This window comes from Diachasmimorpha longicaudata, chromosome 5, assembly GCF_034640455.1.
Source record: "Diachasmimorpha longicaudata isolate KC_UGA_2023 chromosome 5, iyDiaLong2, whole genome shotgun sequence".
In the NCBI taxonomy this organism is placed as follows: Eukaryota; Metazoa; Arthropoda; class Insecta; order Hymenoptera; family Braconidae; genus Diachasmimorpha; species Diachasmimorpha longicaudata.
This window is the reverse complement of record NC_087229.1, coordinates 8,394,518-8,409,743: the sequence shown is the minus strand read 5'-3', so window position 1 is coordinate 8,409,743 and position 15,226 is coordinate 8,394,518. Positions and strand designations below refer to the sequence as shown.

Here is a 15,226-nt window from a genome sequence, read left to right as displayed (position 1 = left end):
CTTACGTTCTAGTGGCTTTCTGAATGGGCTTGATGCTGATGGAGAAAGTGCAAAATTTTTAGTGGAGAAACGTGCCTTGTAGAATTTGTCAACGTTGAAACGAGGTAATTTTTGAGATTAGCCTGTTCGGGCCTGACGGGAGCTGTAAGGATGAGCTGGGTACAGAGGTTGTCATCGGCTAGGGTGAGTTTTTTCGAGGTTGGGGAAGCTTAGCTTTAACCTGTGAGGTCATTGGTAATTTTGACGATTTGTGCTATGCTTTATTCATTCAGAGATGACACCTAAGAGATATCTACATAAAAAAATTCTACATTTTTTAATGTAAAAATTGTACAACATGTATGTGATATTTAGATAATTTCTATACATAATTGCTTATATACAAAATTCTGTACAATTTCGGACTTAAATAATTTTTAGTATGTCCTAGATATCTATTTTTTAAACAACATATTCTAGATTGGCACCTTCTCCATTTGATCAAATGACATCCGTATGAAGTACGAATGTCCAGTTGCTCAGAATAAAAAATTACTGACATGCTCACTGCATCATAACAATTTGTTCACGTCGCCAGGTTCTAGCCCGATGTTTGGGATCCAGACCAGAGTTCGGAACAAATATTGGAGCCCTTTGCAAATGCCAGATTGGTGAGTTCTCTGGATCGCCCTTAGGGCAGATCAAAGAATTCAGCACGTCACCTGTACCTCTTTCTGCTTCCACTCTCGCCACTGAGCAAGGAGTTGTCTCGAGGAATTGGGAAAAAATGAAATTCCATTTATACAAGAAGTATGTAAGTATGTGCCGTCAACTTCTTTCATTTAAAAAATAACATGTAAATCCCATAAGAATAATTCCATTTGTTGCACCTGGATTCGCAAGTGATAATGATCTTTCTTTTCTTAATTTTTTAGAAACTGAGACCTCAGGCATGGTTGCTCTACAGAGATTGTGTCGATGGAATTGATTATCTAGGGCTTTTCAAAGGTGAGAGTACACAATTTATCCCTCTTTTCACCAGACCATTAGGCAATTAAATTAATATTCACATTTTTTTATAAAAGTATGACAGATTGCAACATTGAAACAAGCAACAAACATGAAGCTTTCAAGATCTGACGAAAATAGTCATTGGAAAATTTCCAAACACTACTTTATTAAGACGGAGTAAGCAGTATTCTGCTTTGACGAACTCCTGGGATTTATTTTTAATAATTATGCATAATTGAGAATGCTTATGGATCGATATGATTATAGAATCTAGCGTTAAAGGAAGTTTTACTGTGACAACACCAGGTCTTTTGACAACCGAAGGATTGAACTTTTTTTCTATATTCGTATAAAATCGTCGATCATATACCCCTATAATAATAATATTGATTTATATATATTTTTAGAGTTTCGAATGGCAGATACATTCTTCTCTTGGTTCCTGGTAACAGAACTTCACGTGTGGATGCTCCTGGTAAAACTAATGAATAACGAGCTACTTGGTTTAGAGTTGAGGAAAAATGTCGTGGAAGCCATGTGGCAAGATGCGCACATGAGAAAAAAACAACTTGGTGTAAGAAAACATTTTCTCAATTTATGAATTTTGACCAAAATTTTCATTCGTGATTACGAGCTTTCACAAAATTTAATCAATTTAGTCAATTGAAATTAATTAAGTGTCACAATCAAGTGACAGCAAAAAAAATCAAATCATACTAATAAGTAATTGAAAACTGTCTCGAAGAGAATGTTGATATTTATTTAAATGATTCTCGAATTGTCTCTTCTTGTTCGCAGAGTGTTAAAGAATCAGTCGTGAAAGAACACATGACGCAGTTAGGACAGCAATTCAATGCCTCGATTTTAGGATATGATGAGGGTCTCCTATCAAATGACAAAGTCCTAGCTGGTGCTGTTTGGCGAAGATTTTTACAATCTGAGTGCAATGATCCTGAAGTTGTCGAAAAGCTAGTAATTTACATCCGCAAAACGGTAAAGTACTGTCATAATAAATAGGGGCGATAGGAACATGTGGGGGTACAATGGACATATGACATGAAAAATATGAAACAAATATAAATATAAATAATTTTGTTGCAGATGATTATGCTCGATAAAATCCCACACCAGGATCTGATAAAAATAAGAAAGGTTCAGTGGTTGAACTACAAAAATTTACTGTAGTAATTAATTAGTTTGTAATGTTCCTTGGACAGATGATTGAGTCTCCTTGTAAATACGACTTATTATTGTGGTTAATAATACAGTGGAAAATATAGTTGATATTTTTCAATCAATTTATTGCTGATCAATATTCTACATCAATGAGGAGAAAATTCTTTGAATGGCCAATTCATTCAACTTAAGTCATGGCGTGATATAATATTTATCTTTGTCCTTCAGGGGTTCATTCGTTTGATGTATTTGCAGTCAGTATCGTTGTTGTTGATACTAGTGACTATCCTGCATGCATTTTTTATTGCACATTTTTTATTGCATGTTTTGGTTTGAGCATCCTTCGAAATATGCCTGGAAAGGGAGCATCGAACGGTTAATTTATTAATTTAAGTTTCAAGAATTGATAGTGTATTTTTGCACCTGTTGTAAGCACTCGCTTTGGGGCCTTCCTTCGACAGTTCGAGGACCAAATCACGTAAACTATTCATCGACAGATCTTTGAGTCCGTACTCCTCTCTGAAGGAGTACGATTTTACCCAATTTGGACGTTTTTTAGGAGTCAAATTAGCTTCTGTCATATTGTACATCCAATTATATGAGTCTTCCACTTCCTAATTGTTCAGAAAGATATGAGAAGTCATTATTAACGTACATAGATTACACGGTGTAATAAAATGGGGACGGAAACGAAATTTGCAATAGTGTCTGGAAGGACTAGCAGGAAGCTCTAAGTACTTACAAAAGTTTTTCCATTGACTGTGTAAATTCTGTAATTCGGGTTGACATATGACCAGGTTGTCACACTGCCACCATTCCAGGCAACGTTGATGACTCTGGAGAAGTCCTGAGGATCGTAGAAAATGTTGAACTCGTCGCTGTGGGTGTGCCCATTAAATTGTCCAGTGATTATATGGGCAAATCGATTGATAATCTTTCGGTACTCTCGACTCCAGGTGTTTTGTTGGTCATGGTTGCCGGAGGGCACGTGAGCCAGTATGTGTACAAATTCCTCATTTTTCTCAGCATCTAGCAGAGTTTTTGCCAGCCATTTTAGTTGACCTCCTAGGTCGTTGGGTTCGTAGATCAGCCACCTGAAAGCGATTGATGGACAGGACAGCGGGTAAGAATAAAATATTCGTAGAAATTAAATTATAATTTCTTTGCCAAAGACCTCCAAAATAGCGTCTTCTGTTGCTAGTTCGTTGGAGATCATATACATAGAAGTATGTATATATATTTATCCGCTTTTGACCTTTTGTCTACCAACATAGAATCCTAAAAATCTAATTCTCACCAATTATAAGTATACGCGACGTTATTATTAAGTGCAATTATCCGGAAGCCTTTTCTGGGAGTGACTGTGTAGAATCCACCTTGGAGGATATCCTTCCTGGTGGATTCCGGAAGCCATCCTGAATTTATCCATATATCAGCTAATAATTCGTACAGCCACTTAGTGGACACCTCATCGTTGTCAACTTTTGAAGAAGCGAATCTAAAAAATTGCCGATCTCTCATAAAAATACTCGGAGTTTTATCAATTATTTGTGACTGATTCAATCTAAGAAACGATCGATCAATCAATCGCCGGTACATTCTTAGATTGAGACGTCAATGCAGAAAGTAAAAATATCTTACATATTCAGAGGATTCGCCTCGTGATTGCCGATGATAGGAAACACTGGTGTCTTTCCAAAGGTCTTCTTTATCTTATTGTAAACCTCCAGTATAATTTTTTTATTTCCCTCTCGCGTTGTTTCCCATTCACCGTGATCAACGATATCGCCAGTGTAGTAAATATATTCTACGTTCTACGCATAATTACGCATGATTACGGGAATTTTTCATAATTATTGTAGTTACCTACAGTTCCGCGAATTTGACAAGATTATTAATAAATATTAGTACTCCATTCGAATTTGTCAAAGAATGGTAATTTCCACGAAATCAGCATTACGTTCTGAATCACTATTATTGTTACAACATTTTCATAGAATTTTCCTTTTAATTTTAGATGGGTCTCCATTTGGAGAAATATGGAATAAGTAATAATACTCTTATAATTACCGAATGAGTAGTGTTCACATGGTCCAAAGCATCGACAACCGCATGCCAGGGAGTATCGCATACGCGATAATCACCCCAGTACCCGGCAGGTGCAACCCCAGGAGCTGAGGGTCCCTGTCCCTTCCTGCAGCAGTTGGGTTGGCCGCATCTAGCATTACCATGAGGCTCATAAAGTGGATCATAATGAATATCCGATAGGTGAACTATTTTTAAATGTTCGTGGGATGGTGTTGCATCGAGTATTTTAGGTGGGTGGCGATCAATCTCCACAGTCCACTCGAATTTCGCAGGTGCAGGGGCGCAATGGGAGTTCTGCAGGGAGAGTGCGCAGTAGTCATCCGCTGTGACTGTTGGATCATTATCAATGATCCAAAAGAACACCGGCTGTGAATATATTTTTCATTTTTAATAGCCCTTTTCCCTGATCCCTCAATTATTTATAATTTCCAATATTTTCCCGGAGAAATCAAATATTATTTTATCGGAGAAGCATCGTAAGTGGTCTGTGAACATATTTAAGGGAAAACAGAATTCATGTGTCATTGATTTGGGAGCCTTTAGCCGCCCGTAAACCGTCCTCCTTGGGGTACCCTGGAGGTGATCAAATATATTCAGACTTTACCGCATTTAATTTGACGGATCCACGACAGACAATGTCCGTGTGAAGATGCAATCGAATACAGGATTTAATGAGGGCATCTTGAATAGCTTCCTTGGAAGTTCCTCCACGTCTCAACTTGATGATACTTTTAGCAAAAGCCTTGCATGTCTTGCAAGTCGCTCGTGGACGCACCTCGTCAATGGCAATGCGAGGATCGTTGTACCAATTTTTAGGAAGTGCTAGTCTGTCTATTATTGCCTCCAACTGGGGAGAATATTCTCCAGTCGTCGCTAACTTCGAAAATTCCTCCGAAAAAATTTCCACTTCATCTGCAAGTGTTGGAGATTTTTTTTCTTTGATTTTTGGAAAGTAATTTGTTGCTCCTGTATACATTTAATGGATCACTACTCATTGATATAGGATGTTTTAATTTTCCTCGAAATTTCATGACAATTTAATATTCTGATTTCTGCTGTTACTGATCGATTACCTTCGATCCTGTCACTACCGCTGAAGCCAAAGAAAGCTACCAGTGCAACAACTGAAACCACAGAACTCCTCATTGTATCCGATTCGCTGCAGTTACTGGACTTTCCGAGGGAAATCTGTAAATATATTGACATCGATGCGTATCTATGCTGATGCCCTGAGTGCAAATGACAATCAACGATAAATTCTAACCGATAAATTGGTTTTAAGATGATCAATGATCCGGATGAGGTATCAATATTTGTTTCAACAATCTGGAGAAGTTTGTCACTTCATGTGGAAGATGACTTAATCATGCAGTTGAATCGTTGAATATAACGAAGAAAAATTCATTTAGAATAGCAAAAAAATGATTGAAGAGCTGTAGTCTTGACGAAAGTGACGAAATATCATTTTTATATTTAAGAAATCAATTGCTATAATTTTTAAAAAATTTTTTCCCGTTTGACGAAATTATTGCAAAAGGTTTTCTAGTTGTAGAGCCCATGTCGATGCACGTGCTGGTTCTTGGGAACTGAAGGTGAATTGATTATCTTCAATTTTGAAGGCAGTTGTACGAGTGCCAAAATTAAACCCGTCATTTAGCTATCAGTTTCCTTTGTCTGTCTGCGGCCTCAGATTATCATTCTCTGTGACCACGTATGCAACGCAGCCGATTAGCTTATTACTCCGATACAATATTAATACAGATAAAGCATTACAATTAATGAACACAGAGAGAGGTAGTTCGCTGGATATTATGCAATGGAATTCGGGTAGTAAATCATTGAAGTTTTACGATTGAGTAGATGTGATAGAGATCTATAAGACGTAAGCACTTCAACGATACAATTGAGGACTTCCCGTTGGTAATCCCAGTAGGAATCTCCATCTCCATACTCTTGATTTTTTTATGATTATAGCCTTTGCAACGAGCAATTAGAAAAAATGCACATGGTCCTGTTACATAGATGTACTAAACAGTCATATGCGACGATAATAATGTATCTTGCGCGCAAAACCATTGCTCTGGAACCAAATTAATGTCCTAAAGGTTTCCTGTCCTCTTCACTTTGATATCTGATGTGAATTCCTGAGAGACAACGCAGGGATTACAAACGAACTCCTACAGATTGATTGGTATTTATTTCATTTATTCAGTTATATATATAGTCACCGTGGAATTGCTATTGATTGCTATGAGTTGGCTGATGAAAAAAATGTGAAAAAAATTTCTGAATTCTAAGGCAGTCCCTATTTCCGGAAATTAAGATTCTGTCAGGAAAGAAAGCTCATTGTAATTGACTGTTTCGTTAATTCCTTGGAATCATTAATTTCCTTTGCTAAATTATTGGTTCTTTCAGGTGTCATAACAACACTTGAATGACTCACTCTAATCAATCTATGAATTTTCTTAGACGTATTAATGACTTCGTAGAGCAGGTCGTACTGAAGTAATAAACCAAGGTCTATACGGAGAGAAATCTTCTATAAAACTTCTATTACGACTATTGAAAAAAATTACAATTCGTTGGTTGTGAAAAAATCAAGTGTTGTTAAGGCAAAATTGTTCGAGATTTTGTGTGTAATTTCGAGTGATTTTAATAGAATAAAAAAAATCCAGCCCAGAAATTGCTCTCCATCTAATTTTTTGCATAAATATTTTTGGTGAACAATGTAAAATAATCAACACATGCATAATTCCCCACAAATTGGTGTTACCTAGGCTTGATTATCGCGATCAGATCTGATAAATCAATACCACTCAGACGTTCAAAATTGAAACGTTATCCATAGAACGCGGGGGAGCCCCGCGAGGTGATTTTACCCAGAAAAAGAGGAAGACAAAAATCAATCATCTGTCATTCGTAAACAATCGTGAATAAGGAAAACCCCGGGTTATCACGAGCACCTCTTCAAGACGTGGCCCTGTTGTAATCCACGGTTCATCCAGTTAGCGTCAATGGCCATCTCAGGATACTGATTTTAATTCAAATAGTTCAGAAGCAGCTCATTTTGTTTATTTTCTGCATTAGAAATAAACGAAACGAAAACGAAATCAGACAACAGTTTGGTAGATCGTGGGGCAGATTAATTACGCTGATAGCGTGAAGTGTAATGGATGGGAGTGCGAAGAATCAGTGACATAATTTAATTATCCCATCGGTATTTTTACCCATTTTTTAATTAATTAAAAATATACCAACACCAACTGTGCCGTATTATCAAGAAATTTATTTTCTTAACTTAACAAAATAATATTTGTGAAATGACGGTGGAACAACAATCTGGAGGTGAGTCATCGGGAACTAGTTATTAGATACAAAAATGATTTATTGAAAAGGCTATTTTCAACATTTTCAACATTTTATCGTAATTTATATTAATTTCGTTAGGTCTTTCGACCGGTGAAGGCACCATTGACGCCGCTATTGGATTGGCCGGTAATTAATTGATTAGTCTTTCTTAGGGCCCAACCTTTGGGACTAACGTTATTTTGACCGTTTGAAGAAAATTACCGTACCGCTCAGTAATGTCGTACACTTGAAAAATAAATTACTTATAAAAAGTTTGAGATTAAACTCTTGATCTCGGCGCTGGGCGTATCAGTACGGTAATTTTTGCTGGAAAATTTCTCCCCGCTTAATGCATTATTTCATTCCTCAGGAATTGGAAAGTTTACTTGGAAAATAGTGGCGATAAATTCACTGATTCTGGTTAATGCGGGATTTACGACCAACAGCATAAGCTTAATTTTTCCAGCATCTGCTTGTGATTTTAATTTAACTTCTATGGATCAGGGAGTTATGACAGCAACTCCATTTTTAGGTAATTAGAGCAATTACTGCACGGAGAGGTGGAAGAAAACAAGGTTTTCGTGAAAAAAAATTTTTTGGTACTTTACAAATTTATCATTCTGTTTATTATTCTGAAAATAATTACGTATCTTCAGGTATGATCGTTGGCTCTTACTTCTGGGGATGTCTCGCCGATTTACACGGAAGAAAATATGCACTAGTGATAGCGCTAGCCTCTCAGGGATTATTCGAATTAGTTTCATCCCTTGTTTCCAACTTCTGGGGCTATATATTCTTCAAATTTCTCAGCGGATTTTCGTAAGTCTGTTTCGTAAGTCAGGATAACATCTCTTTAATTAGTAAATTTAATGTGACAGGTTGATTGCTCAAAATGCAATAGTGTACCCGTTCGTTGGAGAGTTTCAACCCCTGACTCTCAGAAAAAAAGTTCTCTGCGCTTTGGAAATTGCATGGGTGATGGGCACAATTGCATTGCCTGGTAAGTTCTTTGAAATTAATTGTTAATAAATTGATAATTTAACTGAATAATTGTCCGCTGAACGGAACGGAATTCATTAGAAAATTTTTTTCAGTTCTTGGATGGTTAATTATTCCTCTCAATGTCTCGTACACGACCAACTACTTCTTCTTCCATTCTTGGAACCTCTTTGTCTTCCTGTACTCGTTGTTGGCGCCGACATTAGCCCTATGGCTTATGACCTTTCCCGAGAGTCCCAAATACCTGGCAGAACAAGGGGAAGATGGAGAACTCGCCAAAGCCTTCGAAATTATGCATTCAGAGAATACAGGAGAGTCTTTTGACGCTTTTCTTGTGAGTTATTTTCGAAAATAATCGTGATTGGTATTTGTCTTATCAGTTTAATTAGATAATACTATTATGACGATTGCCAAAGGTCAATACAGGAACAGATGCCTAATTTTGGAACCCGGGAAAACCTTCATCGATAGAATCGATTAAGTCGAATAAATTGAACAAATTAGCAGATTAGTGGAAATTAATTCAATTAAATTGTCCGAAATTCCAGACAAAATTAACGGATAATGGATTACATGATCTCCGCATGCGTCTGGAGCTGAAGGAAAGTCGAAGTGCCAAAGGAAATATATCGAAACGAGAAAGAGCTCAGAAACTATTCAAAGATGTGATAAGAAATACAGGAACGTTATTTAGAAGTCCCTTTCTCACACAAACCTTGCTCATCTGCATACTCTGGTATTGCGTCGCTTCGACGTTCTTCTCCTTCACCATGTGGTTTCCAGAATTAGTCAGAAGGCTTGAAACCTTTGAAGCGATGTTCCCGGGCGAAGATGCCTGGGTCTGCAGTGCAGTTCCTGCAAAAAACTCGACTATTGTTGTAAGTTCTTTCAATAGTACGCCTTTAAAAAAATTTGCCTGAATTTTTGTGATTTTAAATTCGGAAGGATCACAAAGGATAACGTACAGTTACGAAGGTCAAAGGAAGGTATATAGGACTTCGGCGAGATTTGTATTTTTATCAACAATTTTCGATTTTATTTTCAGGCTAGCAACAGCAAATGCTCACCGAATATTCCCAACGAGGTGTATCAACATACATTGATACTGGGAGCTGCTTGTTTACCCACCAACATCTTGGTGCCATTATTTGTACATAAATTAGGATATAAATTTTTTTTAGGTAATTACTCATCAGTCGATTATGTAATTATATAGATTTTCCAATACCATTTCGATCGAGTATCCGCTGCTTTCTTTTTTTTTAATGAAAAAAAAATTCCCACCATCCGCCTTTACTCGTTAGGAATTCGAAATTTTAAAATGGTTTGAAAAACGAATGCAAAAAATCATCCTGTAATTATTATTTTTTGCAGTGATGTCGTCCGGTGTCGCAATGATCGTGACAATCGGATTATTCTTCGTGCAATCCTCGACACAAAATCTCATCCTTTCGTCGACCTACGAAGGATTTTTATCAATTAGTTCCGCTCTAGTTCTAGTAGTTATAACCGAATTGTATCCGACGCAAATCAGGTAAATATATCTTTTGGTCTCATATGCCACGAAGGAGATGTGATTATTCAATAATTTTCTTTCAGAGCGACAGCCTCATCGCTTGGAGTGTTGATAGGAAGAATTGGATCTGTCGTTGGTAATTTACTGATGGGCCATTTGATCGATAACCACTGCGTGACTTTCATCGCGAGCAATATAGTTCAACTCATAAGTAAGTTATCCCTTATCTCCCCTTAAGTTAGTTATCCCTTGTCGTTATTTTATTAGATGTGGGGTGGCTCCGGTGCAAACTAGTCATTTTTTCCGCTCTTTTTCAGTCTGCGTCATAGTGTCCCTGATCCTGCCCCTGAAGAGGAAAGGGGAGAGACCTGTTTCCACCTCCGTAGTTACTTTAGTTACTAATGAAAAAAATTAAACCACTCAGTATTGACCGATAAGATTTTTGTAAATTATCTGCTGCATTCTTGTGGATGAAAATGAAAATAAACTATTTTTATAATAATTGCCTGTGAGTCTCATTTCATATCGAATGTGGAAGATTAGAATTTTAACAAAAATAAAGAAGTGCTGAGCCTTTGCCATTTATTTTCCATACAAAATAAATCTTAATGAAGACAGATGAATTTGAGAAGAGACTCTCACGAAAAAATTGTTCCACACTCATGAGAAAAGTAATTTATGGCTCGTATGAGTGCCTTTTCTGCCTTCATATCGACATATAGTTGTTTATTTTATTTTTATCATAATATTTTTGGAATACGAGGAACAGAGGGAATTATTGGCACTTGAGGTATGGAAAGTTGTCGACGCGGTTCATATTCATCCATCAAAAGTGCGCATTCACTTTTGTCATCGCTGCTGCTGGTTACAATAGCACATACATGCTTCTGCATACATTCTGCATTGCACTTCTTCTCGAGTTGAGGGGCAGCATGTTTATAGAAATTTCTGAAAGTGTTTTGAAATGGCATTAATGACAATCACACTCCTCCTGCCTTTGCCTTTTCTTAATGCCACCCTGAGAGAAAGCATTTTTAGGAGAATAGAACCTCTGCCTCTCTTTTCCTCATGTATGTTTACCATAATTTTTCTTTTCACTGGAGGTACATAATTTCTTACTTGTGATAAATTTCCAGGCTTTTTCCACCTTTAGCCATATCAGCGATCAAACCATGAAGGCTCTCCTTTGATAAATCATCTAGACCATATTCTTCTCTGAATGAATACATTTTATGCCAACGTGGTCGTTGATTCGGTGTTAAATTAGCTTCTGTCAAATTGTAGAGCCAGGTATTTGCATTTTCCACTTGCTGTTGATGAATAATAAAAATAATAAAAGCAGATTAATTAAAAAATTGGAGAATGGCAAAATGAAAATGAATGCAATGAAATGAACGAATAAAAATACTCACATAGGTTTTGGCGTTAGCCTGATAAATCTTGTAATTAGGATTGAGATTCGCGTATGGAGTAATACTCCCACCATTCCAAGCAATATTAACAACTCTTGATTTATTATCAGGATGATAAAATAAATTGAACTCGTCGTTGTGGGTATGTCCGTTGAACTGTGCTGCAATAATGTGGGCAAATCTATTGACAATCTTTCGATACTCTCGACTCCATGTATGTTGAAAATGGTGGGAACCCCCGGGCATGTGTCCAAGAATGTGAACAATTTCATGATTTCGTTCAGCCTGAAGTAGAGTATCGGCTAGCCACTTCAATTGACCGTTCAGGTCGGTTGGTTTGTACAGAAGCCACCTGTGAATTCAACAAGAAAAGAAGACTCTTGACTTCGAAACGAACATTTTGTCATTTCCAAGTTTTCCATGAATTTTTTCGAGGTCTCGAATTTTTTTTATCCGAAAAAATTCGCAAAGGTAATTTCTGAGAGCTCGATGTTGACTCATGGGGCGAGGAATGATTATTCAGATAATTAGCAACTGCTCACCAATTGTATATGTACGCCACATTGTTATTAATTGCAATAATTCGGAAACCCTTCCTCGGAGTAACTGTGTAGAATCCTCCCTGGAGGATGGTGCTCCTGGTGGACTCAGGCAGCCAACCAGCATCGATCCACATATTTGCTAATAATTTGTAGAGCCATTTAGTTGATAAGCTGTCCTCATCAACATCCCCTGGAGCAAATCTAGGGAAAATTCACAGATAAGGGAACCGCTGCAAGATTCACTAGGAAATGAGAAATATTTGTGACAGTTCAATGAACATGAATTTTATTACTGGTTCAGCGGATGGGGCTCGTGATTTCCAAATATAGGATAGATTGGCCTATCCCTGAAGGTCTCCTTCATCTTCTTGAAAATTTTATGAAGACTTCTACTATTGGCAGTGCGAGATGTCTCCCACACCCCGTGATCTATGATATCACCAGTGAAATAAATTAAATCAGCATCCTGGAACATTGAAAGAAAAAAATTGATTGAAAAAAAAATCAAGGAAAGGAACAATGTGAAAAATTATCAACTCCATTGTGAGAGAAAAATTCAAAGAATCCGAATTCCATGATTGATCCAAAGGTTGATCGATCGAACAGAAGTATCGATTTAACCAGAAGATAGACGATACGGTACCAATGGATATAGACGGTCTTGAAAAATATATCGTTTAATGCTTTTCCTCGTATACGTGAGGTTTTTATCTTTTTCTTGTCCTGAATTATAGTAATTCATTATGACGCATTACAATTAATAGTCATTAACACTTTTTCCGCCATCAACACAGCACGAGACGTGTGTACGTTATCTAATCCTCGTAGTTCTTCACAACTATTTTATCATTCTGTTACGAAGATGTTTCTAATCGCAGTAAATTCAGAATTTCATAATTGTAAACTAGAGTTTATATTGAAAATCAAATGAATTAATGGACAATGGAATAGTTTACCCCATGTCTGGTATTCATCTCATCGAGAGCATCGAGGACCGCGTGCCAGGGAACATCGCAATGATTGAAATCCCCCCAGAATCCGGCAGATTTTTTATTTCCTCCGGTGTTGTTCTGTCCACGTCTGCAGCACGTAGGCTCATTGCAATCAGCATTGCCACCGGGTTCGTAGAGAGGATCGTAATGTATATCAGTTATCTGAAGAATCTTCAGGCTCTCTGTCGACCGCTCTACTTCAAAATGCAAAGGTGGACCATTATCAATTTCAACTGTCCAGTTATACCTCGGAGACGGTGGAACGCATCGCTGATTCTGGAGGATTAGCCCGCATATATCCGTGAACTGTATCGATGGATCGGCGTCCACAATGTGTATGATTAGGGGCTGTAAAAATCGAAATAAAAATCGTCGAAACATTCACGAGTTTCATTGCAAATTATTTTTAACTGGCAGATTAAGAAACCGGTACGTCATTTTTCAAGAAATTTTCTCTCTCTCGCTCTCGAGATAAAGAGAAGTTTCTGAGAAAAATTTTACTGCGGAAAGAATCGCAGATCTTCAGAAGATAATTTCTGTTCGGATCTACAATGAGAAGAGAGTTTCGGCAGAATTTTTCAGAGAAAAATAGAAGAGATCTCCTGAAAAAAATGATCCTCCGAAGATCTTCACAAGAGCGACTTTCATACGATTTTCTAATGATTCTTCTAAGAATTTCTCAAAAATCTTCAGCAGACAAAAATTTTCCTACCGAGGAAAACTTGAAGAAGTTGGTCATGGACAATTCTTTTTCAAAGTGATATCAAAACTATCGAAGCCCTCAATTGATAATGATGAAATGATTAGTATGATGATTTAGTGGTACTCGACTAGTGCTCAACCGAGAGATCCACTAGTTATCTCATTTCTCATCGAAAAATCCCGAAAATTCAATAACAGATAACACCAGTTCAACACGTTGACATGAATTTATCACAAGGGTGGCACGATTTCACGTCAATATATCTGCATGACCAGTCGAAAGAGTGAGATCTACAGATAAAGAAAAAGTTTATTGATCAATGAATCGCGTGAAGATATGAAACTCACGGCATTCAATCTGACAACTCCATAGCAGACATTTCTGGTTTGAAGATTCAGATGTGTGCAGAGATTCGCTATCGTCTGTTGGATAGTTTCTGCCGGCATTCCTGATCGTCTGAGGGCCAGGACAGCTTGTGAAATTGCTTTGCAGATCGTGCACATGATGCTGGCTTTGAAGCCACTGAAACCTGCCCAATCGAGCCGATGCCATTCTGTTGGAATGACATATGACTTTAGAATATTGGTGAAGCCTCCAGGTAATGCACCTTCCCTGACCACATGCTCTATCCGAGCAGCCAGGAAACCTGCTCTCAAGTCGTCAAGTTCTGCGGTAACCACTGGAAATAGTAAAATTTTACTTTTCAAGCTACTGTCAAGCTTTTCCGACGACTTTCCACTCTGCCATGAAATTTTTTACTTTACTATTTGACTTTGTACTTCAAAATATTTAATGTTATACTTTATAATCAGCGATACACCCATTCAGAGTGTTTTCTGGCGGTGCCTGAATGTAAAAGAAAAATCCGAAAATGAAAAGCGAAACAGAAATTGAGATTTTGGAATTTTGGAAACTCAATGGAATCAGCACATCATTAATTTATGCAGACAAGGAAAATAAATACCTAAACGGCCAGTACAGTCACTGAATCGAACGGAAATCGTCAGCAGGACGACGAATATCCCGTTGACACGCATAATCGGACCTCCGAAAGAATACTAATTGTATTTCACGAATTCAATCGCTATATATTAACGTTCAGGGTCTTATCTTGGAAGAGATTCTTTTCATAATAAGCTCATCTCCAACCCCACTATAATATTTTCTATCAAATACAGCAATTGACGTAAGAATTCCTCGAAAGGAATTTTTATATATTTTTTCACCATATTTTTCTCCTCTTTTAATTGAATAAAATCGACAAAATAATGAGGCAATTACACCATTTTTTTTTCTGATAAATTGGCAACATAATGAATCAATGGTCCTTTCATTTTATTAAAACAACTAAGATTTATTTTCTACTAATTTCATCGAATTTCTAACTTAATTCGATGTTGTCATCATCGTTATTCTTATCATCACCCGTTTTTCTCATATAATCAAAAGCTTTTTTTATG

At 37.1% G+C, this 15,226-nt stretch overlaps 4 protein-coding genes across 5 annotated transcripts; 2 read left to right on the top strand and 2 right to left on the bottom strand.

The window, feature by feature from the left end:
- Positions 1–10: 10 nt before the first annotated feature.
- LOC135163075 (ubiquinol-cytochrome-c reductase complex assembly factor 1) lies at positions 11–2,288 on the top strand. Its single transcript, XM_064122229.1, has 6 exons — positions 11–183; positions 578–793; positions 915–987; positions 1,398–1,564; positions 1,789–1,983; positions 2,092–2,288. Exons 1-6 carry the CDS (start codon positions 151–153, stop codon positions 2,173–2,175), a joined length of 768 nt encoding a protein of 255 aa, XP_063978299.1. The 5' UTR covers positions 11–150; the 3' UTR covers positions 2,176–2,288.
- On the bottom strand, positions 2,266–5,809 carry LOC135163057 (sphingomyelin phosphodiesterase-like). 2 transcript variants are annotated; one of them, XM_064122195.1, is made up of 9 exons: positions 5,519–5,809; positions 5,328–5,442; positions 4,859–5,220; positions 4,237–4,620; positions 3,808–3,980; positions 3,464–3,664; positions 2,909–3,260; positions 2,590–2,780; positions 2,266–2,520 (listed from the first exon to the last, which is right to left on the bottom strand). In XM_064122195.1, the coding sequence occupies exons 2-9, from the start codon at positions 5,398–5,400 to the stop codon at positions 2,391–2,393; spliced, it is 1,866 nt and encodes a 621-aa protein (XP_063978265.1). In that variant the 5' UTR covers positions 5,401–5,442; positions 5,519–5,809; the 3' UTR covers positions 2,266–2,390. The 2 variants fall into 2 exon arrangements, with proteins under 2 accessions (XP_063978265.1, XP_063978266.1); XM_064122196.1 differs by having other exon boundaries at positions 4,859–5,166; positions 5,519–5,802.
- A 1,353-nt stretch (positions 5,810–7,162) lies between these two features.
- On the top strand, positions 7,163–10,619 carry LOC135163060 (synaptic vesicle glycoprotein 2B-like). Its single transcript, XM_064122205.1, has 11 exons — positions 7,163–7,599; positions 7,702–7,749; positions 7,973–8,134; positions 8,259–8,421; positions 8,481–8,602; positions 8,697–8,935; positions 9,150–9,479; positions 9,647–9,782; positions 9,976–10,135; positions 10,201–10,328; positions 10,435–10,619. The coding sequence occupies exons 1-11, from the start codon at positions 7,575–7,577 to the stop codon at positions 10,530–10,532; spliced, it is 1,611 nt and encodes a 536-aa protein (XP_063978275.1). The 5' UTR covers positions 7,163–7,574; the 3' UTR covers positions 10,533–10,619.
- A 63-nt stretch (positions 10,620–10,682) lies between these two features.
- Positions 10,683–14,887, bottom strand: LOC135163056 (sphingomyelin phosphodiesterase-like). The gene is made up of 8 exons (XM_064122194.1): positions 14,731–14,887; positions 14,114–14,445; positions 13,028–13,411; positions 12,365–12,537; positions 12,072–12,272; positions 11,530–11,881; positions 11,237–11,427; positions 10,683–11,065 (listed from the first exon to the last, which is right to left on the bottom strand). The coding sequence occupies exons 1-8, from the start codon at positions 14,801–14,803 to the stop codon at positions 10,858–10,860; spliced, it is 1,914 nt and encodes a 637-aa protein (XP_063978264.1). The 5' UTR covers positions 14,804–14,887; the 3' UTR covers positions 10,683–10,857.
- Positions 14,888–15,226: the final 339 nt, after the last annotated feature.

Excerpts from the sequence above, each read along its gene's own strand:
- LOC135163056 (XM_064122194.1), bottom strand. The coding sequence starts at position 14,803 with ATGCGTGTCAACGGGATATTCGTCGTCCTGCTGACGATTTCCGTTCGA. Across the intron at positions 14,446-14,730 it reads TGACTGTACTGGCCGTTTAG|TGGTTACCGCAGAACTTGAC; the intron begins GTATTTATTTTC and ends TACTATTTCCAG. Across the intron at positions 11,882-12,071 it reads GTGGCGTACATATACAATTG|GTGGCTTCTGTACAAACCAA; the intron begins GTGAGCAGTTGC and ends TTGAATTCACAG.
- LOC135163075 (XM_064122229.1), top strand. The coding sequence starts at position 151 with ATGAGCTGGGTACAGAGGTTGTCATCGGCTAGG. Across the intron at positions 988-1,397 it reads TTATCTAGGGCTTTTCAAAG|AGTTTCGAATGGCAGATACA; the intron begins GTGAGAGTACAC and ends ATATATTTTTAG. Across the intron at positions 1,984-2,091 it reads TAATTTACATCCGCAAAACG|ATGATTATGCTCGATAAAAT; the intron begins GTAAAGTACTGT and ends ATTTTGTTGCAG.
- LOC135163060 (XM_064122205.1), top strand. The coding sequence starts at position 7,575 with ATGACGGTGGAACAACAATCTGGAG. Across the intron at positions 8,603-8,696 it reads GGGCACAATTGCATTGCCTG|TTCTTGGATGGTTAATTATT; the intron begins GTAAGTTCTTTG and ends AATTTTTTTCAG. Across the intron at positions 9,480-9,646 it reads CAAAAAACTCGACTATTGTT|GCTAGCAACAGCAAATGCTC; the intron begins GTAAGTTCTTTC and ends TTTTATTTTCAG.
- LOC135163057 (XM_064122195.1), bottom strand. The coding sequence starts at position 5,400 with ATGAGGAGTTCTGTGGTTTCAGTTGTTGCACTGGTAGCTTTCTTTGGC. Across the intron at positions 4,621-4,858 it reads GATCCGTCAAATTAAATGCG|CCGGTGTTCTTTTGGATCAT; the intron begins GTAAAGTCTGAA and ends ATATATTCACAG. Across the intron at positions 2,521-2,589 it reads AAAGCGAGTGCTTACAACAG|GCATATTTCGAAGGATGCTC; the intron begins GTGCAAAAATAC and ends CTCCCTTTCCAG.